We start from the raw sequence: 24,446 nt of genomic DNA, 5'->3' as shown, positions 1-24,446 counted from the left end.
CCCTCCTCCATAGGGTTGGTACCCTTTTCCGTAGGGCTGTCACACTGCTGTAGGGCTAGCATCATCCTCTAGAGCTGGCACCTGGGATTTTTCGGTGTCCACATCTGCCAGACACCCCCAACCCGGGGCACAGAGGTGGCCCCTGAGGTGCCAGGCAGGTGTGAGCGGCCACAGGGACTGCAGGGACTGTGGGGACAGCATGAGGGCGGGCAGAGACAGCATGAGGGGCTGGGAGCAGATGACAGCACTGAGGAGGAAACGCTGAGCGAGCAATGAGTGACTGCGGAGGGGGGGCAGGAAGGGAGGAGCGGGCAGGGAAGGGCTTCACAGTTATAAACTTGTCCCTCTCAGTCCCCGCAGCCTCTGAGCAGCACAGCCATGGCCGAGGGCCAGAAACGAGGGAGCTTAAAGAAATTCAGTAAGTGGGCACGGGACAGGGTGGGTGGGCAATGGGGTGCTCACCTGGAGAGCCCAGCAGGGAGGAGGATGTGTGAGAGTTAGTGTGAGTGAGAGTGTGAGTATGAGTGTGTGCTCACACACTCCTATGCAGGTCATCCCATCCTGGGATGTCTGGAGCTGTGACAGGCTCTGCTCTCGTTAGGAAACTCATTAGGGTGAGGGTCTTTGGGGGTTTCCATCCACAGGGCTGGGTGCTGCCTCAGGACCTGGATGCTGGGACTGGGACCAGTCTGCCGCAGCCCAGCCCTGTGCTGGATGCTGGGATGTGCCCAGAGGGATGCACAGCAAGGCTTGGAGGTCTTCACTCTTCAAATCACAACCTTCAGGGTGCACAGCTATGGTACCAGCAGGTGCTGGGGGCTGGAGTGGCCAGGACCCTCACCACAGGGTGCTCCTGCAGCAGAGGGACAGGGGCAACACAGGGAAGCCGGGGTGGGAGCCTGGGAATGGATTCCCACTGGCTCTTCTGGGAGGAAGTGCTCGGTACCCACCGGGAGCGAGCTCTGCACTTTCTCACAGACCTCAGCTTTCCCCCGGAGCCCCGGGGGAAGGCTGCAGTGGCCTTCACCCCATTCCCAGAGCTGGGCTGTGCTCTCTGCATTCCTGCCGCGGGGCCGACGCCAGAGGGGGGCCAGTCCCTTTGCTCCCCCGGGACCCCTCCACTGGCCAAACCCGCGGCCCCATCCCAGATGGGATTTTCCTTTGTGGTGGAGTGGTGGGGAAAGAGGGAAAGTCCCCAGAGCTGCTTTTCCCACCTCGCAGCAGCCCCAGGAGGAGCAGGTAGCAGAAGATGCTTGGACTGCAAGGGGATGTTTAGCGCAAAGTAGTTTTGCCTCTGAGTGCACTCAGGCCATGAGGTTTCTGCCTTGCAGAGGGGCTTTTGGGCTGCTGCAGCCCCTTCGCCCTGTCCAGCTGCAGGGATGCCCTGCAGACCCCATGGACGGTGGCTGCAGGTGGGAATCCGAGGGCCGAGCAGCCCCGGACACTCGGTCCTTGCTCAGCACCTCTGCAACATGTCGCTTCCTGCCCCGGCAAATCTGCCGAGCTTTGCAGAGCCCCAGAGCGGCATCAGCATTGCAAAACCCCCGGAGGCACCCAACAGCACCCTGGCAGGCAGGGAAACGCTGCTCGACAGCACAGCGGCCACAGTCGGGCTCACCCTGGGAACTGACACCGGCACCGGCACCAGCATCATCCGAGGCTGCGCTGCAGCGGCACACAGAGCCGAGCTGGGGCTGAAGTGTGAAATGCAAAGCCGCCCGCCGGAGTTATAAATATTTCTCCGGCGAACATGTTCGTGCTCAGCACTTGCAGGTGGTGGCGAGGTGCCGGGTGAGGAAGTGGGGAGGTTATCTCCCGCCCGCGGCAGCGCCCGTGGCTTGTTCCTGCTCCACCGTGCTGGCGAGACATGCACATGTGGGCAGGTCGTGTGTGGCCAGGACCCTCATCCCCTGGGGAAATGCCGTGTGTCCCATTCCTGCATCCTGCAGGGCTGCCCTGAGGCTGTGGGGATGGGCACAGCCCTGCCCAGAGTCCCCCGGGGGAAGCAGGGAGGCGGAGGGCGGGAGGAAGAGATTTGAAATAATTTCTAGAGTTGCCTGCTCACCAGGGCTGGGTGTTTTCTCCGCCTCTCAGCTGTGGTGGAGAGATGCAGCCGCTAGATTTGCCATGGCACTGAAAACTTTTGCTCCCCAAGGGACCAGGGCAGAGCTCCCGGGTTCCCAGCAAAGATGCCCCAATCAGCATCACATACACCCCAGACCACAGGGATATCATGCCAAGCTAGGACTGCAAATATGGGTGTAACAGAGTGACACCAGGCTGCACAGTGTCCCATGCCCACCCCAACCCAGGCCCAGGGGCTCTGGGACGCCATCATCACACTGTGCCAGCAGTAACCCCACACTCATCTCTCCTCTCTCCTTGCCAGAGTTTTTCAAGTTCAAAGGCTTTGGGAGCCTGAGCAGCATCCCCCGCTCCTTCACCTTCCGGCGTGTGTCCGTAGTCCCCAGCACTCCTGAGAGTCTGGGGCAGCATCTCCCTTCTCCCCACGGCTTCCTGGAGGAGCCCTTTGACAGCATCCAGGATGATCTCAACACCGTGCCCAAGAGCCCTGGCCCCTACGCCCGATCATCGGACATGTACAGCCACATGGGCACCATGCCCAGGCAGAACCTGGGCAAGACAGGGAAGAACTTGGGCAAAGACAAGAGTAGCCAGAACGGCCGGGAGAAAGGGACTCCCAGCAACAAAACCCCCCAGACAGCCCCACTCCCCTGCATCAAAGGCCCTGAGATGTCCGGCACACCTGGCCCAGGCACAGACTCACCCTCAGCTGCTGGACAAGCAGACCAGGAGAAGGAACAGCCTGAACCCAGAGACACTCTGGAGGCAGCAATGGCCAGGACAGACCAGGAGCCTGTGGGGAATGCCTCCTGCCCTGGGACAGAGGCACCAAGCTCCAGCCTGGCTCCAAACCCCAGCCAAACCACAAGCCCTGATTCAGTAGCTGGACCAGAGACCACTGACGGGAATCTGCTAGAAAAGGGACAAGAGCATCCTGACAAGATCTCCCCAGACAGGTACAGCACCATTGGGTTTGCTCTGCCTTCTGCTAAGACCCCCCTTTCGCCGCCCCAGGGCAAGAGGAGGGGGCTGGGACACAACAGCGTCACCACAATGTCGTCGTCCCCGTCCCTGTCGCCTTCCCCCTCACCCCCCAGGCCACAGTGCCAGCGGGATGCACCTGGCCGGTGGGACAGCACAGCTGGAGCATGGTCAGGTCAGCGGCTCCATGGGAACGAAGTTTCCTGTGGGATTTCTGCTCCCTCCTGTTTCCGGACGGGGTGGAAACATCTCGCAGCCCCGCTCGGCCCCAGCATCTCTTTGTCCTGCGGCGGCTGCGTTCCAGCACCAGGATGTGCTGCAGAGAGGTCCGACCAGCACTGTTACAGCCTACTCCGCCTCACTCTCCTCTTTTCCACCCCTTCTATCTTTTCCCCCTCTCCCGAGCCGCACTGCCTCTCCCAAGGCACAGGGGCAAATCCTGAAACCAGACACTCTGTCCCCATTTCATCACCTGCCAGTAAACACCTACTCTGGGCACAAATCCCCCACTCCAGGCACAATCTCCCCCTCTGGGGGAATTTGGAAGCTCAGCCCTCTGACATGAGGGGTGGATTTTTGGGAGGGTTTTGATCTCAGAATCAGCCAGAGGGATTTTTATCTCCCTGTGCCAGGGCATCTGGGCACAAAGGACCAAATGCGACCCCAGCCCAGCAGGGTGCGTGGGACTGGGGACACACGCAAAGGCGACTCCAAATTTATCCCGAAAACATTTCTCCCCCTTTCGCTGGCCTGACTGTCCTCTCTCTGCACTCAAGTAGCCCCTGATGCCCCTGCTCCCCCTGTACCGCCCCGGGGCCGGAGGCTCCTTTTTCCTGGTACTGAGCCTTCGGGAGATCCGGGTGGTCCCGGAGCTGGGTGAGGAGGAGAATTTCGTGCCGGCGGTGGGAGCCGGGCTGTGCCGGCCACACATTCCTGCCGGGCGCGAAGGGAGGGCCGGAGGAGGGCTGGGACGGGAAGGAGGAGGGTCCGCCACCGCCTTGCGCGCCCCGAAGTCCCGACGCTCAGTGCAAGGCGGGAGAGCGCGGGAGAGCTTCTCCCCATCCCGGAGCAGAGGCGCTCGCTGGATCCCGCAGGGCCGATGACAGCGGTGGGCAGGAGGTTTCCCAGCCTGGGACAGGGCAGGTAAGGGGTCCCGGCCCCCCGGCCACTCCTCGCAGCCCGGCACAGCGGAGGGGATGGGGAGGGAGAGGCTGGGAAGGGGCTTTGCTTGGGGCGGGCACAAAACTTCGACGCAGATGCCGGAGCCGCTGCTCGGCTGCCGAGGCCCCCGGCCCGTGGTGGTGTTTGCTCAAGGAAAGAGCTGCTGAAACCGCAGCAGAGCCGGCGCCAGGGGCTGTGGCCAGCTCGGGGGGCCAGAGGCTCGGAGGTCTGGGGGCTGGTGGCACTGCCACATCCTTCAGTGAGCACAGAGCCCCAGCAGTGGCAGAGGGTCCCCGAGGAGGGTGCAGAGGGCTCACCCAGACTCTCTGTCTCACAGAAATTACTTAGATCCTAAGCCAGCGTGGCTGGGAGCCAAGCAGCAGGGGGATGTGGGTGGGTCACCTGGGTGTCTTGAATCTGGGCAATGTGAAATTGGGTTCCCAAAAATGGGGGACCAAATGCTTTTTTGCATCCTGTGGGGCTTCCCTGATGATGGGTATAGCCTTGCTGCTTGCCAGGGAAACTGAGGCACGAGAGTGACCAGAGCAGGTCCTGGCATCAGGGTTATTTCTGCCACTCCACACTCTAACTTGGAGCCTCTTGCCACAGCCCCTGGCTCAGGGAGCAGCCATCTGCCAGAGCCATCCCAAGGCCAGGCCCTGCTGTGGGGCGGGTGGGCGGAAGTGGGACCGGGATAATGCTGCGCCCCAGCCCTTCCTCCTGTGCAGGCACATCCCTGGGGATGGGGACAGTCTGTTCCTGCCAGGCCATGGCAGCAGCATGTTCCCTGGTGTGGAGCAAACATGGCCTTGGGACACATTTTCACCTGGTCCCTCCTGAGTATCCCTGGTACACACAGTGCCTGAGACAGGATGGGCTGAGGATGCTCATACGCAGGAGGGCTTTCCCAGAATAAGGTCTGTAAGGGGGGAAAATTGTGCTGCGGTGGGACAGGGAGTGGCACCCAGCCTGTGGAGCTGCTCAGAGCAAGGCGGTGGCCGTGACTCCAGCAGAGACACTCTGACTAACGGGAGATGGCCGCTGGCATGTCACAGGGCGGACATGACTTGGTTTCCCTGTGCACACGGCCATGCGTGAGGCACGGGAAACGCTGCTTCCTGCAGGGCACTGCCTGACCCTCCCTGCAGACCACTTTGGCGACACTGCCAGCCAAACCTCTCTGGAGGCAGTTCTACAGAGGGGGAAACTGAGGCACATGGTGCCCAAGTTTGGTTCTCCTGGGGTACAGCCTGCGCCAGTGTCCCAAGACAAACAGAGCCTGGGCTTCAAAGCAGGGCTGGACCCACAGGATCCTCCGGGACTGTTCCCAGCAGCCAGCCTGGAGCTTGGCACATTTGCAAGTCACGGTGATGCCTTCCTGAGCCCAAAGGGAGCAGCCACCCCACCAAACCCCCACTCCCCAATACCACTGCTGTAGCTCCGGGTCCCAGCAGCTCAGCCACGGCCGCACTCCAAAGGCAGCCCTGGAATTTCTCCCAGGCACTCGTCTGCCCCCAAAAATGCCGTTTCCTCCAGGAATGTGCAGAACCAGGGGGGCTGCGGCCCCAGCTGCTGCCCTTCCCCAGCACGGGGGCCTCTCCTGCCCGGGCCCTTGCAGCGTCTCCCAGCTGCTCCCATGCTCCCGACTTCCTGCCCAGAGGCCCCCCGTCCTCCTGCCGGTTTTTCTCACGGCTCTCGCAGCACCAGGCAGCTCTGCAGCGTGTGAAAGGCAAACAGGCTGGAGAGGCAGCGCCGGGGCGGGCAGGCAGCCACAGCTGCCCAGGGGAGTCTGCATCTATCCCCACTCCCAAATGGCTCCGCTATTTGCTTTACCCCCAAAAAGTATGGGCTTGATTTCCAGCCCCTTTTTCCCCTCCCAAGCTGTACAGCAGGGGATGCGGTTTCTGCAGCGTGGGCTTGGAGAATCATGGAATCATTAAGGTTGGAAAATACCTCTAAGATTTAGTCCAAATGTCAACCTGGCCCTGCTATGTTCACTACTAAACCGTGTCCTTAAATGCCACATCCACATGTTTGTTAAACATGTCCAAGGGTTCCAGAAGTGGGAATTGTATTCTGGAGGGCTGGAGCTGGACACTGTAAGGGGCTCATGCAGATCCTGTCACAACCCACTGTAATGCCATGGGAGATATCCAGTGGAAAAATGTCTGGCAATGGTTGCCTCTGCTATCTCTGCTTCCCTTTGGGAGGCCACCAGGCACCACCCTCAACCTGGAGGGAGGACACAGAAGAGGAATTTGGCTCCCCAGGGATGCTACCAGTGTGGGTCCCAGGTGGAGGTTGTGTGCAGGACCCTCACCAGTTCCCACTATATGTCTGGTGAGGGCTCCTGGCAGGGAAGGGACACCCCAGGTCTATGATGACCTCAGATTTGGTTATTCCTTAGTTGCAGTTGCCTGTCCTATTGTGGCAGCCTGCCATCCCCAGGCCTCTGCTGCTGCCTCGTGCTCAGGCAAGCAACCTTGGCAAGCAGCAGGATGTCCATACTGAAGCTTGGCACTGGGGAGGCTACAGCTTCTGGATTCTGGTTAAAGACATCTGGATTTTTGTGTTTTATTCTGAAAGGTGAGACCTCAAGGTAGCACATCCCCGCTCAGGCTGCTACAGCCTCTCTCCGTTTGAACTCTCTGTTGTTCCCTTTGAATGTCTCCATACAGACACATACGTGGACCTACAAGAGTATGAAAGGCAGTCCCAGTCAGGATGTCACAGTTTAGCCCTGGCTTCAGTGGGATTTCTGTAGGGTTGAACAAGGCCATAGATACAGTCAGAAATGCTTGTCCCAACAGCTGCCTACTGGGAATGCAGCTCTGCTAGGGAACAGAGCACAGGGCTCCCATCTTGGCATGTATCCCCCAGCACTGTGACCTGCGGGGACCCCAGCCTAGCTGCTGGGTCTCCCGGGTTCAACTCACACGGTCCCAAGCCGATTTGGGGAGAGATCCTCTAAAAAGGCCTCCTTCTCCCCTGATCGCCTTAGGGAGGATAAGCCCTGTGCTGAGAGTGGGCACAGAGCAGGCAGGAACAGTGCTGGGGCCCTGGGAACCTCTCCCAAAACCATGACCATGCTCTCGGCGCTGTGACAAGACAAGGGGCACAGACCCCTGCTCCCCCAGCAGTGCCACCACCGCCTTTGACTTGACTGTCATGACTTACTGCCCTTTACTTATGTATTTTTATTGTCTCTTTTCCTTTTAGCCACCATGATGGCCTGGAGTCTGGCAGTGAATACGTGAAGGTAAGACACTGAATGTGATCACAACCTGTCCCAGCTGGGTGCCAGGGTGGAGAGGGGATGGTGTAGGGCTGTCCGGGTCCTACACCAGTGGGTGCTCAGTCTGCATCCCTCATCCCCACTGGGCTTTCTTTTTGGCCCTAGAAGGTATTTCTGGCAAGGCCAGGAAAGGCAAAGGAAACACAGACCCTACATGGTCCCCCCAATGCTGTTCCCACAGGAGCTGCCTGCATTTCATGTTCCCAGTTTCTTGCAAACGCCCACAGACGCAGCCTCCTCCCTCCGCCCCCACGTAAAGAAACGGAAGGGTTTGAGCCACTTTCGTGGCTGTCACATGAAAGTTGGTGTAAATCTCTCCAAATCTCTTGCTTATTCTCCAGCAAACTATTAACATTCCTGAGGACTCTTCATGTCTGGCCAGAAATTCATTAGTGAGGCGCCTGGCTCTGGAGGAGAGTGGCCCTTTTGCAGGAGTCTGCTGGCACGATGGGTGCTGGGCAGGCGCAGAGCAGCAGTGGCAGGGATGCTGTGAGGTTTGGACACTGAAACCCAATGAAGTGACAGGGTGGTCACTGCCATGCCATGGCCTTTGAGATGTTTGTTTAAGGAAGAATGGAGTTCCTGAGTCCAGTTGCCCAGTTGGGGATCTAATATAGTCTGCCACTGGGCAGATGTGGTTGTTGAGAAGTGGCTTGAGGTGCCCAGCTTGGGTGGTCTAATTAGCACAGAGCCCTGTACCTTCATCTTTTGGACTTGGGGCTCTTGTTGGTGGCTGTAGCCAGACATGGAAATGTGAGAACCCCCTGTGGCAGCACCAAATGGCAAGCCTGGGACTGAGCTGGCTGGACCCTGAGCTCATCTGCTGCTCCCAACAGGGGTCACCTCTCTGCAGGTCCATCCTTGGGGCTAATGGGGACCCCACATGCCAAGTCTGGCAGCCTCTGGGCACTGGGGTCAGATAAGGTTTTTGATGTGTAGCAGAGCGATCCCCTGGGTGGGATGTTCTCCTCTCCATGCCCTTAAGCCACGTGGGACTGGCAGAATGGGAGCTCATAGGGCTGGAAATGGGACATGTGCCAGGACAACAAAGCTCTGACTGGGTGTATTTGGTGTGGCTGTGATGGAGCTCATTTTCCCCTGCAAAGCCAATACACCAGCCTTTGCAGGGAAAGACCCTGGTATGGGGACCTCAAGATGTGCAGGAAAACTCCTGCTCACACAGGCAAGTCCTGTGACGGCAAGGAGGGGTGGCAACAGGAACAGAATGGTTTGGGGTGTTTTCCCTGGCACTGTCAATGTGTGCACCCAGAGATGGGCACATTTTATAGCTCATGATTTAATAGACAGAAACAATACAGGTTGCTCCCATTGGGGAGCAATGGATAAGGCTCTGCCTTTGGGATCAAGTTATTTTTGGTGAGCCAGGAGAATTCCCTATCATCCAGTCAGACCCTGGACCTGAGCTATCTGGCCTTTATTTCTCATCCATCCCAGTGGTGTTCAGAAACAGCCTGTGGGCTGTGATTTATACGCCACTTCCCTTTGGTCAGGGAAGCAACTGATGGCTGCAGTGACAGCAGCTATTTTAGTCAAATAAGTAATTATCTGGAGTGTGAGTGACCGGGATGACAGGGACACTCCAGCTGATTGCAGGCGCCATGCCTGGCTGGCAGCCCATGCAGCTGCAGGGTGCTCAGCACCCGGCAGTGTTCAGCCCCTGGTCCTGCAGGATTCAGGGTGGGAAGGAGGCTGCTGTGCCTGCCTTTGGAGCAAGGGAAATGGGGCTGGGATCTGCCACTGGTCTCTGTAGCTGGGAGGGAAACAAGCTAGAGGGGAAACACTGGTGAGGGGTGAGCAAAGGAAAGACAGGAAGAAAAGAGCCAGTGAAGGAGAGAGTCAGGAAGAGGGAGAAGATGTGTTGCAAAGCCCTCATGAGCAAGGGCTGACAGGCAGGCCCGTGTCCAGGTGTGCCCCAAGGATCTGCCAAACATCAGCCCTTGAGCTTCAGCTGCAAAACAACCAGGGCTGGTGCTCCTATCACCAAGCCTGGCCTGATTAGAGGTGCAACCGGGAGCTAGAGGGAGGTTGGAAAGCCAGGATCAATAAGCACTTGGTAATTAATGTGCTTTAATAATAGCCTAAGGGTTGGTGTTTCCAAGCTGCCTGGGGATCTACATGCCCAGCTCTGTATTTCAACATCCCAGCCAGCCCAGCTTTGGCCTTTGTGCAGGTGAAGGAGCTGCAGAAAGACATTACCCTTTGGGAGAGCTGCAACCAGTAAAGCTGTCACATGTCCTCATGAGAGCTCAGTCAGGGGTTTTCAGCTTCCCTATGAGGAGGGGCAGCACAGGCACAGCTGGAGGACTTCACCCTGCAGCACCCCATGAGGCTCTCGCTCACTTGTCGGTGAAAGCCTCAGTAGGAAACCATGGAGCCCGTCACGGGGGAGCAGCCTTGGCAGGAGGATGATTCACCGTCGCATCTTTTTGGAGCAGCATGTCCCTGCACAGTGCCATCTGCTCTGTCCCTCAGCCCCAGGCAGGAGGCGAGGAGGAGAGTCCATGCTCCCTGCCCATGCTGGTGGGGCTGCAGGCACCCATGGGACCCGTGAGCACCTGCTGCTCCATGTTCCCTGCCCGCAGGCTGCATGCTGCCACCAGTTCTCCCACGCCTCAGCCCTGTCCTGCTGCTCAGCCACACTGCTCTCCCATCTCCTCTCTCCCCTGCAAAACCAGGGGCAGAGTGAGAGCCCGGCCAGCGCCTCCGAGCTCTTTGTTCTGCGCGGAAGAGCCGCTTGCTCAAGCAGGGACCTGTATCTCATCAGCCCCGGCTGCTGTCTCCTTGCCTGGGGATGCGAGGGGCTCGTTTGAATTAATTAGCAGGAAGGCTGCAGGGTTCTGTGGTCGGTGGCAGCAGGAATACCTCTCCGAGGTCACAGCATCGCCCGGGAGGCATGGGGGTCCTTGGGCCAGGACACGTTCTGCAGATGGGAGGGTGAAGTCCCCAGTTACCAAAGCACAGCCAAATCCAGGCTGTGCAGTGCAGGACAGATGTGGAGGGAGAACAGCAAGGTGTGCATCCCTGTCACTGCTGGGGCTGGGGGAGCCCCTGCCTGTTCCCAACGCAGAGCAGCCGCCAGCAGTGAGTTTAGGCAGGGGTTTGGGGGGATTTATTCAAGAGTCAAGGCTGGAGCAATGCTTTGAGTCATCAGTGCTGCCTTGCACATCCCATAAGTGATACTGTGGCCTTAATTAAACCAAAGCAGAGCCTTAATTAAACACGAGTCGGAGACAGCCTACGCTGGAAGCAGGCAGCCAGCTTCCCACCGTGTGAGATGGGCACTGGTGTCTGCCCCAGAAAGGTGTATCACCTCGTGGGGGTGAAGGAAGATAGGATGGGCAAGAGGGGACAAGGCTACCCCTGACCCATGAACATCACTGGGGAGAGCAGGCCGATTTGGGATGGGGAGAAAAGGGGTGCTGGGTCCCTTCAGGGTGTCTGGTCCCCTGGTCAGAGGAGCCAGTTTCCGAGCACTGGCAGCAAGGTTGCTGGTTTCCCTCAGGGGAGCTTGTTCCCCTCTGAGAAGCTGAGTCACCTGAGAGGAACCAGTCCCACTCAGGGCATGGGCAGCCGCGGTGCGGTTCCCTTTAGGGATGCCCAGTGCCCTCAGAGGTGCCGGTTCTCTTCAAGGCACAGGCAACCGGGGTGACTGATACCCTCAGGGATGCTGCTTCCCTTTGCAACACAGGATTGTCGGTTCTCCTCAAGGCATGGGTAGCCGGTTGCCTCCAGGGGTGCCTGATCCCCCCAGGGATGCCGGTTCCCTTTGCGGCATGGGAGTGCCGGTTCCTCTCGGGGGAGCTGCTTCCCACTTCCCTTCAGACACAGGCAGCCGCGGTGCCCGATCCCCTCAGGGATGCTGGTTCCCTTTGTGGCACGGGAGTGCAGGTTCCCCTCGGAGGAGCTGGTTCCCAGTTCCCCCCAGGGCGCAGAGAGCCGGGGTGCCGCTTCCCCCCGAGGTGCCGCTTCCCCTGTTCCCCGGAGCCGGGGCGGCCCCTCGGGGCGGGCCGGGGCGGAGCTGCCGCACGGTGCCCGCCCCTCGCCACCGACAAGGGATGAGGTAATCGGGGAAGCGGCTGAAATTGAAGCCCGGCGGCGGCGGCGGAGGCAGCGGCGGTGCAGCCCGGGCCGGGGCAGCCCCCGCCGGGCGCGCCGCGCCATGACGGAGCGGTGCAGCCTGTGGAGCGCCCTGTCCGCGGCCGCCTGCTGCTTCTACCGCGGCTCCTTCATGCAGGTGCAGGTGAGCGGGGGCGGCGGCGGGACCGCACCGGCTGCCCCGCGCTCGGCGCGGAGCCCCCGTGCTGCCGCCGGGCAGCCGCACGCGTGGGGAAGGTGGCGGGGGCAGCGGGAGGGGAGCGCGCGGGGGACCTCCGGCCGCGCACCCGCCGGGGGCTGCTCCGACCCCCGGGTACAGCGCTGGAGAGTGGGGTAGCCCCCCCGGGGAGCCCCGCGGTGTCCCCGCTCACACGGAGCTGGTGCGGGCAGCGCGCCGGCTGCGCTCGACAAGGTGGCAGCGAGCGCGGGGTGAACCGAGCACCGGGTCGGCGGCCAGAGCTCAGCCCCTCTGCAGCCAGGGCCACGCAGCCAAAGCTGCCACAACCGCCGGAGCGGCGCTTTGACAGGCAGAAAAGTCTCTGAAGGGAGCCGTCACCTGCAGCAGACCTCATGAAGGGGAGCATTTAGCATCCCACAAAAGGTGACGTGCCCGGAGCATCACTGAGCACAGGAGGGAGATCGAGCCCAGATGAACGTGCAGCTTCTTGGCCCGGGTCTCCATCTGTGTGCTGCACTGCACAGGTCTGACTGGTGGGAGAAAGCTGGGACCCATCTGTCACCTGTCCTGTGGTGCTTCCAGCACTGCCACTGTCTGGGCATGAGTCTAGATGTCCTATTTTTGGACTCTGGCATTGGCACAGGAAGGGCATGGTGCTGGGAATTGGTTCCCTCATTTAGTGAGTTCAAGAGCAAAGGTGTTTAGGACTGCAGGAGCTAAGCAGGCTCTAGTCTAAAGCATGAGCTGTAGCATACTGCAAGTTAGAAGGGAGCCAGCAGCCAAGAGAGCTGGCAGTCTTATTCAGTACTCCTGCTGAGTGAGGTAGGTGCCGAGCTTTAGAGATTATTCTGGGTAAGAAGGAGCCCAGAAGCAGCATTTCAAGTCTTGTCATGATTGCGGCTGATCTCAGCGCAAAGCCAGGGATTTTGATTGCCAGTGGGGGTGAAAAGGGAAAAGCAGCAGAGCTTTTCCCAGTTGTCCAAAGGCCACTGAGCAATATGGGGACGTGCCCTTGGGCTGCACATTGCAGGGGGTGAGCAGGTGCTTTCAGCCAGCTGCTGCCAGAACAAGGGAGAGACAGGTGAGCGTCTGACTCTAGTGCAGGGATGCGAGAGGGGATGAAGGGCACTTCATCCCGACCCCAGAAAGAGTTAAAAGTGAAGCCCTAAGTGCTCACCTGGCTCTGCCAGATCTTTCACCATCTATTTGTGTCCAAGCGTGCCCAGCAAACACACACTGAAGTCCCCATGAATGACTGGAGCGCTTCCAGCTGACAGCCGCATCCCTGCTCACCGCCAATGGCGGTGCACCCAGCCTGGGAAGCACTGACATCATTTCTGGCCAATAGCAGCTCCGAAAAGGGATGCAGCAGCAGCCGCTGCCGCCGTCTTGGAGTGAGATAAGTAATATATAGATGGATGGAAATGTGTGTATACACACACACCATCACTGCATAGGAGACCTGCTCCCTTGGGGCAGCAGTAGCAGCACATTCTGCCACCCCACCACACAACCTGGGGTGCTTGTGCCACCTTAGAGCACCCAGATGTTCCTGGCCATCAACCCCAGCTGCACCCCACCCCTGCCTGTGAAACAGAATTCCTCCAGAGCTGCCACAAAGGAGCACAGGCAAGGGGAGAGGAGAGCCTGAGGGTAGCCAGGACTAGCCCTAGGAAGGGCTTTGAACTCCTGAACAAAGATCTTGAGCCAAGATCTGCCTTGAGTGGGAGCTAATGGAGTTGTGACATACCCAAGAGATGCCTCAGTCAACTATGGGATGGGCAGATTGGCTGATGCCTTCTCAGAGGTTATTTAGGTTCTTAGAGTCATTGCAAGAGAGGATAGAGGAACAAGTGATTTTCTTTTCCATATGGATATCAGCAGGACAGACTGGCTCACAGCAGGACATGCAGGCTGAAAGCAAGTCCATAACAACCTGGGGGTTGTTTGTGGTGGGATTTTCTCATGGTCACACAGGGTGGAGTAACGATTTTTAGGTGGTACCTGAACAGTCCTGCATCAAGCAGGCAGAATGGTTCTTGGGTTTGCTGTGATGCTCAGCACGGGTGCTTGTTCTAAAATACATCACTGAAGTAGCCCATTGCCACGTGTGGAGGAAGCAGAGAAGACCCTTCATGCAAATCTGTGGCTCTCCCCAGACACCTGTTCCCAATGGGTTGTTACTCCATTTCCTCACAGGTGTGCTTCCCAGGCCCCAGAGCTGCTCCAGCAGCCAGAGCAGGGGTGAAGAACTCAACAAGGGGCTGGGATTTCCCTAGCAAGGGTCCCAGCACAGGGCAGGCAGCATGAGCAGGAGGGAGAACAGATGTGCTTGGTGCCTTGGGGTTAGTCAGATGTTATCAGCAGGGTGGGGTGAGAGTACACCTTGCTCTCCAAGCTGACTTCATCCTCATCTGCAACTCCTCCAGATCTGGGAGGGGAGAGCAGGAAAGCAGAATGGTTTCGTAAGATTACCTCTGCAAGGAGAGAAAGCCAAACACCAGCCTTTGAAGCTCTCCTTAGAGCAGGCAGAGCGACAGCTGCTCTGTCACACACCACAGCCACCAGCACCCTCCATCCTCACAGCTCTTGCCCTTCCACTACCAGTTCCAGTCCTTGCCACTGAGCTGGGACTGGAAGCACTTCCTCCATCAAGAAAGCAGCAGAGTCAGGGAAGCAGGCAGGGATGGAGAGCCTCAGGAATTGCCTTCTCATGGCAGCTGCCCCATTGCATAGCTGCTCCAGAGGATTCCCCAGCCCCAGGACTGTGAAACAGCCCGTCGGGGCACTCTCCTTTCTCCAGCCAAGCCAGCTTGGCTGCTGGTTGGGATTCCTCAAGCAGAGCTTGGCATCATCTCTGGCAGCTTCTGAGCTGGTTTGTCTGGTGCGGCTGGTTTGGAAAACCACTCCAATCCCCATTTCTTCCTGCTCAGCTGGAAGATGCCTTGAGGTTTTTCACGCAGGAGCCCAGCACCACTCACTCCAGCCAGATGCTAATGGCAGTCAAGGCTTTTCCCCACACCCAACCCACTAGTATGCAAGACCTCACATGGGGCCGTGCATCTTTAGCCGTTCCCTTGGCACGGCCGAGAGCGCCAAGCGCTGCCTCTTCAGCGCGGCGCTCAGACATCCGCTTACACGCTCCTGACAGCGCCCGGCTGGCCCACGCCGCCTCGCCATGCCGTGCCATGCCAGGCCTTGCCAGCGCCTCGGCGCCTGGCCAGCTGGCAGCCTGCGAGCTGGGCTCCTCTGAGACACGCTCCCGACAGAGCGGAGGAAACTCGAGCGCTGCTGAGGGGCTCAGGAGGAAACACGTCCCTCCACAACACAGGGGTCTTTGACACCAAGGGCTTGTGGGGGGCCCAGTTCCCACACAGAAGGGGGAGCAGACAGGTGATTTTGGTAGCATGTTGGAATAGCGAGAGAGATTCGCAACAAGGACCAGTCCCAGAGTCACATCACAACAAGGAAAAGGGCTCCTCATAATCAATCACATGCTGCCTCTCCAGCCATTATAGCCTTGTGATCACTCCAAGCAGTGGCTTCTTGGTGGCCATGCAAATCAGGTGGGATCTCACTGCCCAGCCAAGGAGCTGAAGGGACAGTGCCCGCCACATGGCTGGAGAAGGTGGTTCCTGGCACCCTTTGCTCACAACTGGGCTCCCTCCCCCATATGCAAGATGCAAAACCTTCCTTGTCTCTCCCAAACCTCCTGTTCTCTCCTGCTAGCTTAGCTCATGGCTCCTGGCATGGATGCAGCCGGCTGCTGCCCAAATCTGGGCTCAGAGACATGGGGCACTGCTCAGCTGGGCTTGTGTTTTTGTTATCCTGCACATTTGCATGGCGAGGATTTGGGGAAAAACCCAGATGTACAATGCTGAGCAGAACAGGCACTAATCCCTGCTCCAGGGGTGGTGGGGGGAGAGCTGTCTTCACACCGCTCTCAGCTGAGCACTGATGGCTTTCACCTGCATAGACAGGAGAGGTTCCAGGGGGGGTCCTTTGGTACCCCAGAATTTGGGGGGAACTCTGTCACAGGGAGGATGCTGCAATGAAGGGTCCTCCACCACCCCTCGGCCAAGCCAGGCCTGCTCCGTGGCAATGGATTTGTCGCCATGGAAACGGCATCTGCTCGGCCTGGGCCCCCCAGGAGGCAGCCGGACCCCTGCAGCATCCGCTGGCTACCATTTATTTTTAATAGGGCTCAGCAACACCGGGTGGCTTTGTCTCCAGGAGGGCCCAGAGCAGCAGCAAGTGCTCAGCTCCCTGCAGCCCTTGGTCACGGGGGGGACAATCCACACATGCCTGCAGCTCCAGTCAACGGGACCCTCTCACAGGGAGAATAAACACAGTTGGATGAGCAAGTCAGAGTTCAATCCACACTCTTTTCATATGCTGCTTCCCCTCTCCCAGCACCTTTGACTTGACAAGAGTTGGGAAGGGAGGAATAAGGGCAGGTCCAGGCTGGTGAGGGCAAGCCCTGTACCACAGTCCAGTGCACAGGCCCTTTGCCACTGTCTCCTTCCATCTCCCCAGGCTGGAGCAGGGTCCCCAGGACAGGATCTCTGCCTGGTTTGGCTTATCAGTGCAGCTACCAAGAGGGATGGAACATCTACCCTGGTGAAGGAGAGACCTGGGGTCAGGATCCTGATCAGGGACTCTGTGCAGCCCCGGGAACACTCTGAGAGCAGTGGGTACAAGGCAGGAGAGCAGCACAGTGCTCTGCACTTTGCATTGCTCATAGCCAGTAGAGGAGCAGAGGGAATCAATACAGGACACAGAGGATGAGGGCACTGGGAAAAGGGGTCAGCTCCGAGGCAGGTCCCTGGTGTGTTGGCATAGGGCTGCAGCCTCCTGTGCTCTGGGGAGCCAGCTGCTACACACGGCCAGCCACAAGTGCCAGTCTGCTCCTCTGGCAGTGCCAGGGCAGTGTCAGCAGAGCTTCAAGCCCATGCCTGTCCTCCGAGACATCACCAGCATCCTGCCCCAACAGGCACCAAGGAGCTGGGCCAGCCCTCAGTGCCTCCTCACACTGGCACTGCCACCAGTGGCAAGCCAGGCCACCCACCCACCCTCACTCATGGGAGCAGAGGAACAAGACACCCCAGTAGCCCTATCCAGGCTTCTTAGTCCATGGCAGTGGCACACATATCCCCCTCTCAGGACAGCACACATCTGGGATGTGGAGGGAACCCAGGAGTCTTGGCCCCCTGGCCCTGCTCCACTGCTCAGCTGTGTCAGTACCACAGCAGGATCATCTCAAAGTTGCTGTGTCAGCCAGGAGAACCAGCCTCATGTGAACCACACAGGAACCCCAAACCTGTGCTGACCTCCCCAAACATCCACTGGCTCCACCATGCTGGCAGCAGCCTTCTGGGAATGCTGGCCAAGAGGCAGGCAGGGAGGGAGGCAGGCAGGCTCCAGCCAACAGAGAGACATGATGCCATCATCCCTTATCTCTCCAGGGGAAGGGAGGGGGCAAATTGCATCCTCCAGGCTCAGGTGCACCAGTGCCAGTAAAAGCTAATTTCTAAAAGCTAATTTCGATGCAGAAGGCTCCCTTTACATTTGTCATTACTATTCATGCTGCCATCAGGCTAAACGCAGTGAGTTAACCCTTTGGAAGGGAAACCATGGTGGATGTTTAAAGGAGGAGCAATAATGCAGGTTGCTTCCCAAAAGAGTGCTTCCCATGGCAGTTCAGCCACAGAGATGTTTAAGGGGGAGCTGAGGCAGGTTTTCTCCTGCCCAGCCACACTCAGCTCTCAGCTGGGGCAGAGGGGCAGCACACCAGGCCAGGCACAATAGGGACATGCCACCAGGAGACCCTCCAAGTGCTCCCAGTGACAACAGGCACATTACCCACATCCTTTGCCACAAGCAGTAATCCTCACACACAGCTGAGTTACTTGGCCTTTGGGGACAGTTCTGCTCCTGGCAGGTGCCACAGCCCCCACGTGGGGATCCTGCCAGCCCTTCCCTCCCCAGTCCCTGCACTGCTGCACTGCCTGACACTCTCTTCTCCCGTACAGTTCTCCAAGGAGAAATACATCCTCGACTCATCACCAGAGAAGCTTCACAAGGAGCTGGAAGAGGAGCTGAAGCTGAGCAGCACTGACCTGCGCAGCCACGCTTGGTACCACGGCCGCATCCCCCGGGAGGTGAGGAGGGGAAGGTGGGTGGCTCTGGGAACCCTTTACTTGGAATGTTGTGGGAGAGCACTCTAAGGCCACACTGAACCACCAGCCTTTCCTCCTGCAAAACCTCTGGTCAAGGGCTTCATTAGCCTTCATTAGCCAGCAAATGCCCTCCTGTGGCTCAGAACCAGAGGCAAGGGAAACAACCAGTGCCCCAAATAATGCCCCAGCAGAGCATCTACTCATGGTCCCCATGGTCCATCCACTGTGGCTGAGCTGTGCTCTGTCCCCCTGCCAGGTGTCCGAGAGCCTTGTGCAGAGGAATGGTGACTTCCTCATCCGTGACTCACTCACCAGCCTGGGCGACTACGTACTGACATGCCGCTGGCGCAACGAGGCACTCCACTTCAAGATCAACAAGGTGACAGTCAAGTCCAGCGATGGCCATACCCGTGTGCAGTATCTCTTTGAGCAGGAGAGCTTTGACAACGTGCCTGCCCTCGTCCGCTTCTACGTGGGCAACCGCAAGGCCATCTCTGAGCAGAGTGGAGCCATCATCTACTGCCCCATCAACCGCACCTTCCCCCTGCGCTACCTGGAAGCCAGCTATGGGCTGGCCAACGGGAAACATGGGGGACCCCACAGCCCTTCCAACCAGAAAGGGGGGCACATCAAGAGGAGGAGCATCACCATGACAGATGGTCTGACTGCAGACAAAATCACCAGGGCTGAGGGGTGCCCAACCAGGTGAGCATGCAGTCTCATCCCAGCTCAGCTGAGCAGAGGATCAGCCTCAGGAATGAGGCAGGGCCATGCTCAGTCGCTGCTCTCTGGGTGCAGGGCAGAGGTTTGGGATCAAGGATGGACGAAAGAGATCAGCAGAGGCATGGGGGGAAGAACCAGTACTCAGCTGGAACTGGGGTTTTCTCCCAGGCTGGCTGCCAGCCACACTGAGCTATGGCAGCAGACGCCCAGTGAGCAGACATGACTTTAGCATTGCAGGCCAGAATCCAGAGAGTGTTTTACAATCACCCAGTCCAGGATTACCAGCATGTCAGGGCTTGTTAGAGCCATGGAGCTGAGCTTTCCCAGGCAAACATGAGAGCAGAGTCAATCCCAGACACCAAGACAGCGTTTGTTGTTTGGTTTTGAATGGCCCTTTTAGTTTCAGAGCTCTTTCCATTCAGTGTTTGCAAGGAGTTACCAAGCAGAGCTGAAAGCCTGATGGGCAGGAGGAGACTGATGGGGCTGTGCTGATGGAGTCTGCACAGGCCCTGGATCACAGCCTTCACAAAGCTGAGCTGCTCACATTGACCTTGGCCAGTTGGGCTTTCCAGAGGTGGAGGAGGAGACTTCCTTTGTATGGCTCACTTTTGGCAGTCCCAGGCTGCCCAGAGCCCTGCAGGGAAGGCAGGGCCACACACATATCCTCACATGCAGCAGCCAAGGGCAGACCCATCTACTCCTGCCTCCAGCAGGACACAGCCTGTTGTTAAGCCAAGCTGCTTTCTCACCACCCCGACCTTCTCAGCCCAAGGGCAGGGTGAGGACGCGCCAGCAGAAAACAGGCGACCAACTGTTATGGCTGGGAAAAGGAAAACACTCAGACTTCCAGAAGAGCATATGTGTTTCCAGAAGAAGAGCCCAGATCCATCAGTCTTTCCTCTTCACTCACATTTTCCCCAAATCCCTTATCACCACCACTGCTGTCCCATCCTCCTCCCACTGCTGAGGCACAGTGTTCAAGACCAAACACATCACAGCAGCCCAGCCAGCTCTCACCCATGGCAGGAAGGGCAGTGAATTACCTGCCATAACTCCTTGCAACTCTCCCTGCACTCAGCATGTTTTGCAGCACCATTGACACACAGGGTTTGCATCACACCACCACTGCTGCCCCACCAGCCCAAGACCTTCTTGCTTGTTATGCAACTTCCCAAGTCCCATTTCCAGGCACTTTCCAACACTTTTCCAGGCACTTTCCGGTGGGTAGTGACCCCTTATGCTCCCAGCTGCTGCAGGGACTGCCCGCTCACTGCTCCAGCTCTTATTAGAGGTAGTTGTGTAAGGAGGTGATGATCCAAGGGAGGTGTTGGGGCAGCAAACCCTCATCCCAGCCCCTCTGTGCTTGCTCAGGCCCTGCTTTAAGGGACTAACCTGCCCCCTCTGCCCTCTCCCCAGCGTGTCCCTGCCCCACCACAGAGACATCATTCGCAACTGTGCTGTCAGCGTGGACCAGATCCAAGACCTGCACTCCCCAATGTCTCCCATCTCTGAGAACCCAGCATCACCTGCCTACAGCACAGGTAGGAATTGGCCTTCCATCCCTCTGGGGACAGTGTGGTTGTGGATCAGCATGGACTTGGCACTGTTATGATGCAGGGACCTGAGGAGGGTGACCTAAGGGACAGGACCTCAGCTGCATGATTGTGCAGCTGTCCTGGGACCAGGTTATTCTGTTTTGGCAGCAGGGTTTTCCCTGAGCCCCATGTCCCTGGGCTGCCATATCCACAATCCCTATGCATGTGTGCATCTCCAGGCTCTGCTAAGTGTCTCTTCTGCTCCCTACAGTCACACGGCTAAAGCCACATGGCTGCCAAGCATCTGGAATCACCCCAGCCTCCCCGGTCATTAGAAGGTCCAGCGAACCCCAACTGTGCCATGGGAACAACAGCAAACCTCTGCCAGACCCTGCCCACAGCTCCCATTCAACTCCCTGCCATGGGTACGCCCGCGCCTCCCCCTCTCCCTCCGTGAACAGCTACAGCGACCCGGACACGGGGCACTACTGCCAGCTGCACCCCACCTCACCCATCAGCAGGGACCGGCCAGCCCACGACACCAAGCAGCTGCCAACAAAGAGCTACGTGGAGAGGCTAAAGGTGGAGGAAGGACAGAGAGGGACTGTGGAGAACAGCTCTGGGGAAGCAGAGGCAGGGCAGAGGCTGAAAGCAGAGCCGGACTTTGTGAGCTTTGTGCCCCCCACCATGGAAACAACCTCCTCCTTCAACCCTGCCGCCTTCCAGTCCCTGCTGATCCCCCTGGAGAACAAACCTCTGGAGATGACCGTGCTAAAGAAGGTCAAAGAGCTGCTGGCAGAGGTGGACGTGAAGACACTGGCCAAACACATCACCAAAGTGGACTGCCTGGTACGGCCAAGGCCAGGAGAGAGGGAGGGGCACTGCTGCCCTCTGATCGTTCTGGGTTGGCAGGGATCAGTGCATCCCTGAACATCAGGCAACCCCTGAGCATTGGGGCATCCCTGCTGGGCTCTGCCATGCTGTATCAGCCATGGCAGGCAGAGGCTGGGCTGGGGCAAGAGGCTGCCTGAGGACACTTCAGCCTCTCCTCAATTAAAAAAGATCTAATCAGCTCTCACCTTCCTTGCCAGGTCGCCCGGATATTGGGTGTGACGGTGGAGATGCAGCGGCTCATGGGAGTGAGCTCTGGCATGGAGCTGCTCACCCTTCCCCACGGCCACCAGCTCCGCCTGGACCTGCTGGAACGGTACGGCACAGCACGGCTGAGATGAGCCCACCGGGCTGCCCTGCACGGCCTGGACCAGCTCCCCTGGGTGTTCCCAGTCCAGCACAGGGGTGGGGAGTGGAGAAGCCCTGTCTGAGCCCTCAGAGCATCCCCCCTCCCCGTGCTGACCCCGCTCTGTGTCTTACCCCTTGGCAGGTTTCACACCATGTCCATCATGATTGCCGTGGACATCCTGGGCTGCACAGGCAGCACGGAGGAGCGGGCAGCCCTGCTCCACAAAACCATCCAGCTGGCTGCCGAGCTGAAGAGCACCATGGGGAACATGTTCAGTTTCGCAGCTGTGATGAATGCCCTGGAAATGACACAGGTATGGGGATGGTCCTTTAATACTCATGGGCTGGGCTCAAAATGCATCCTTGCTCAAAATGCATCACTCTCCCTGTGTCCTGCAGGCTCCAACAGCCATTGGGATGGGTGAAAGGGGAACATGCCCAGGGTAGGAGGCATGGGGCCACATCCGCTGGGATGCAAGCAGGGAAGGGGAAGAGCCATCCCCTCCACGGAGCAGACAGCCCAGTCCTGCCAGGATCCAATTGTTTTTCGGTGGTTGGGCTTTTTGTTTTGTGCTGGGCTGTGTTCCTGGGAGGAAATGAATCTGCCCTCCGGTACAATACAAAATCAGTCTCAAGGCTGTGGCAGCAGCGTCTCCGGGCCACACTGCTCCCTTTGGAAGATGAAAGGAGATTAAAATTCAATTTTAAATCGAGCCCAGCTGGGAAGTCTTGCTTCCTGCCTGCACAAAGGAGGTGGAACAGCTGCCCCCTCCCTGCATCTCATCTTCAAGGCCGCTGCAATGCGGGGAAGCTGCTGTCCTGGGGCACGGGCAGGGGGAGAAATCCTAAGCACAGCCTCAGTGCCAGGGATGTGCTGTCTCTGGCCATGAGCACTAGTGGAGGAGGCTGTTTCCAGGATCAGCAGGCACTGTTGTGTACAAGGCTGGGGGCCATGGCTCTAGGCTGTGCTCCCTGTGAGCGCAGAGCTTGGTGCCCTGAAGCTGTGCTGCCCCCAGCACCTTCCACCTGCCCTGTCTCCTTTCAGATTGCCCGACTGGAGCAGACCTGGATGGTGCTGCGGCAGAGGCACACAGAGGGTGCAATCCTCTATGAGAAGAAGCTTAAGCCATTTCTGAAGAGCCTGAATGAAGGGAAAGGTAACAGGAGCAACTTGCATTCTCTCATTTGCCTTCTCATTCCCACTTTTGTCTGGGCGTCACTGGGAGCTCTGACCCTCTCCCAGTTAGTGCCAGACACTTCCCCTCTGGCTGCTGAACCGCCCCAGCACCCGGCAGGGCCTGTCTGGCCTCATTTGCCCCTTCCTTCCCAAGGAAGCATTTCATAACTAAATAAAACAAGCAGCTGAGCCAAACCCTCGTGCTCACATGGTGGTGAGTGCCAAACCAAGGGACAGGGCGGCCAGTTGGAAAGATGAAAAGCCATGTCTCTCTAATGGCCAGTGCCCTGTGGTCTGCAAACCTCCTCATTGCAGCCCTGGGAAATGCAGCCTGAGCAGGGACAGCAGCTTTCCCTTCCCAACACAGCCAGAAAGCCTGGCTGGGAGGAGCTGGTGTTGGATGAGGCGATGGCCCCAGGCACAGCGATCGAAGAGACACAGCAGCTGCTGTGTTCAGCTGAGCCTTAAAGCCTCTCCTGGGAGCGCAGTGGCTGCCTGGCTTCACAGCACTGTGTGGCCACACAAGCACTCCACAGGGAAATGGGGAGGGGGATACAGGGTCACAGGGTCATGCAGGGTCCTAAGAGTGCTTTTCTCTCCAGAAGGGCCGCCGCTGACCAACACCACCTTTCCCCACATCATACCCCTTGTGACCCTCCTGGAGCGGGATGAGGCTCTCACAGAAAGCCCTGAGCCCTGGGAGGCCACCGACAATGGCGTGGAGGTGGTCATGGCCCACCTGGAGGCAGCACGGATGGTGGCCCACCATGGTGGGCTCTACCACACCAATGCTGAGGTGAAACTCCAGGGTAAGCAGTGGGGACAGCAGAGCCTCTTTCCCTCTGCCCCATTCCCAATGGGCAGCTCCAGCACCAGGATGGAGCATCCCACGGGCACAGGGATGCCATCCCATCCCACAGGAACTGACTCTCCCTTTCTGCAGGTTTCCAGGGCAGAGCGGAGCTGCTGGAAGTCTTCAGCACCGAGTTCCAGCTGCGGCTGCTCTGGGGCAGCCGTGGGGCTGAGAGCAGCCAGGCTGAGCGCTACGAGAAGTTCGACAAGGTCCTCACTGCCCTGTCCCACAAGCTGGAGCCAGCAGTGCGCTTCAGTGAGCTGTGACTCCCTGGGGCCTTGGAGACCCCCAGCTCCCAGTCTGTGCCCTGCCAGTGGCTGTGGGGCCTGGGAAGGCACCAGGCACCCAGCACCAGGAGGAGAGATGGTCCAGAAAAGTGCTGAGGCACAGGTTGGCAATTTTGAGACAAAGAGGAGGAAAAGAAGCCACCTCAAATCTACCACCCACCTCCTCAGGACACAACAGGCCAGAGGTCCACAGTGCTACCCCGAAGGACAGGGACAGTGTCTGGGCAGGCCAGCCCCAGCCTCCACCACCCAGTCCTGCTGAGGTCCATGGCTACACAGTCCCCCTAACCTCACCCTTTGGTTTTGTTTTTTCCATCTCTGTCTTGCCCACAGCTGCTGGATCCCATTTGTAAATACGTTTTCACAGTTACTTCTTGATGTACAGACTTGTGAAGGATGGTCCTTGTTGTAAATAATTAGGCTTATTCATTTTGTCATGTAAATACATGTACATATCTCATGGGTTTTGTTCTTACATACAATAAACTTTTATCCCGTTCCTCAAGGGGACCCCCTGTCCTGTGGGTGTCCTTTAAATGAGCCCCCCCAGGGGAGCAGAGCATGGGAAGGGCTGATGGGGGTAACCACATCAGGGGGGCCCAGCCCCGCCTGGCCCCAGACCCTACAGTGGCCCAAT

The 24,446-nt window shown here is 58.4% G+C and overlaps 1 protein-coding gene across 5 annotated transcripts; it reads left to right on the top strand.

Moving 5' to 3' along the window:
- The first annotated feature begins 299 nt into the window (after positions 1-299).
- SH2D3C (SH2 domain containing 3C) lies at positions 300-24,319 on the top strand. Of its 5 annotated transcripts, XM_085077160.1 has the most exons (13): positions 300-418; positions 2,390-3,041; positions 7,447-7,486; positions 17,849-17,977; positions 18,252-18,701; positions 19,642-19,727; positions 20,135-20,259; positions 20,525-21,102; positions 21,345-21,460; positions 21,635-21,806; positions 22,538-22,649; positions 23,272-23,478; positions 23,613-24,319. In XM_085077160.1, the coding sequence occupies exons 1-13, from the start codon at positions 379-381 to the stop codon at positions 23,786-23,788; spliced, it is 2,883 nt and encodes a 960-aa protein (XP_084933286.1). In that variant the 5' UTR covers positions 300-378; the 3' UTR covers positions 23,789-24,319. The 5 variants fall into 5 exon arrangements, with proteins under 5 accessions (XP_084933286.1, XP_084933283.1, XP_084933282.1 ...); XM_085077157.1 differs by lacking the exon at positions 19,642-19,727 and having other exon boundaries at positions 18,252-18,700; positions 23,275-23,478; XM_085077156.1 differs by lacking the exon at positions 19,642-19,727 and having other exon boundaries at positions 18,252-18,700.
- Positions 24,320-24,446: the final 127 nt, after the last annotated feature.

This window comes from Lichenostomus cassidix, chromosome 17 (assembly GCF_008360975.1).
Source record: "Lichenostomus cassidix isolate B80296 chromosome 17, HeHo_3.0, whole genome shotgun sequence".
Taxonomy (NCBI): Eukaryota; Metazoa; Chordata; class Aves; order Passeriformes; family Meliphagidae; genus Lichenostomus; species Lichenostomus cassidix.
Note: the sequence above shows the minus strand (reverse complement) of the source record. Positions and strands in the feature narration are given on the sequence as shown.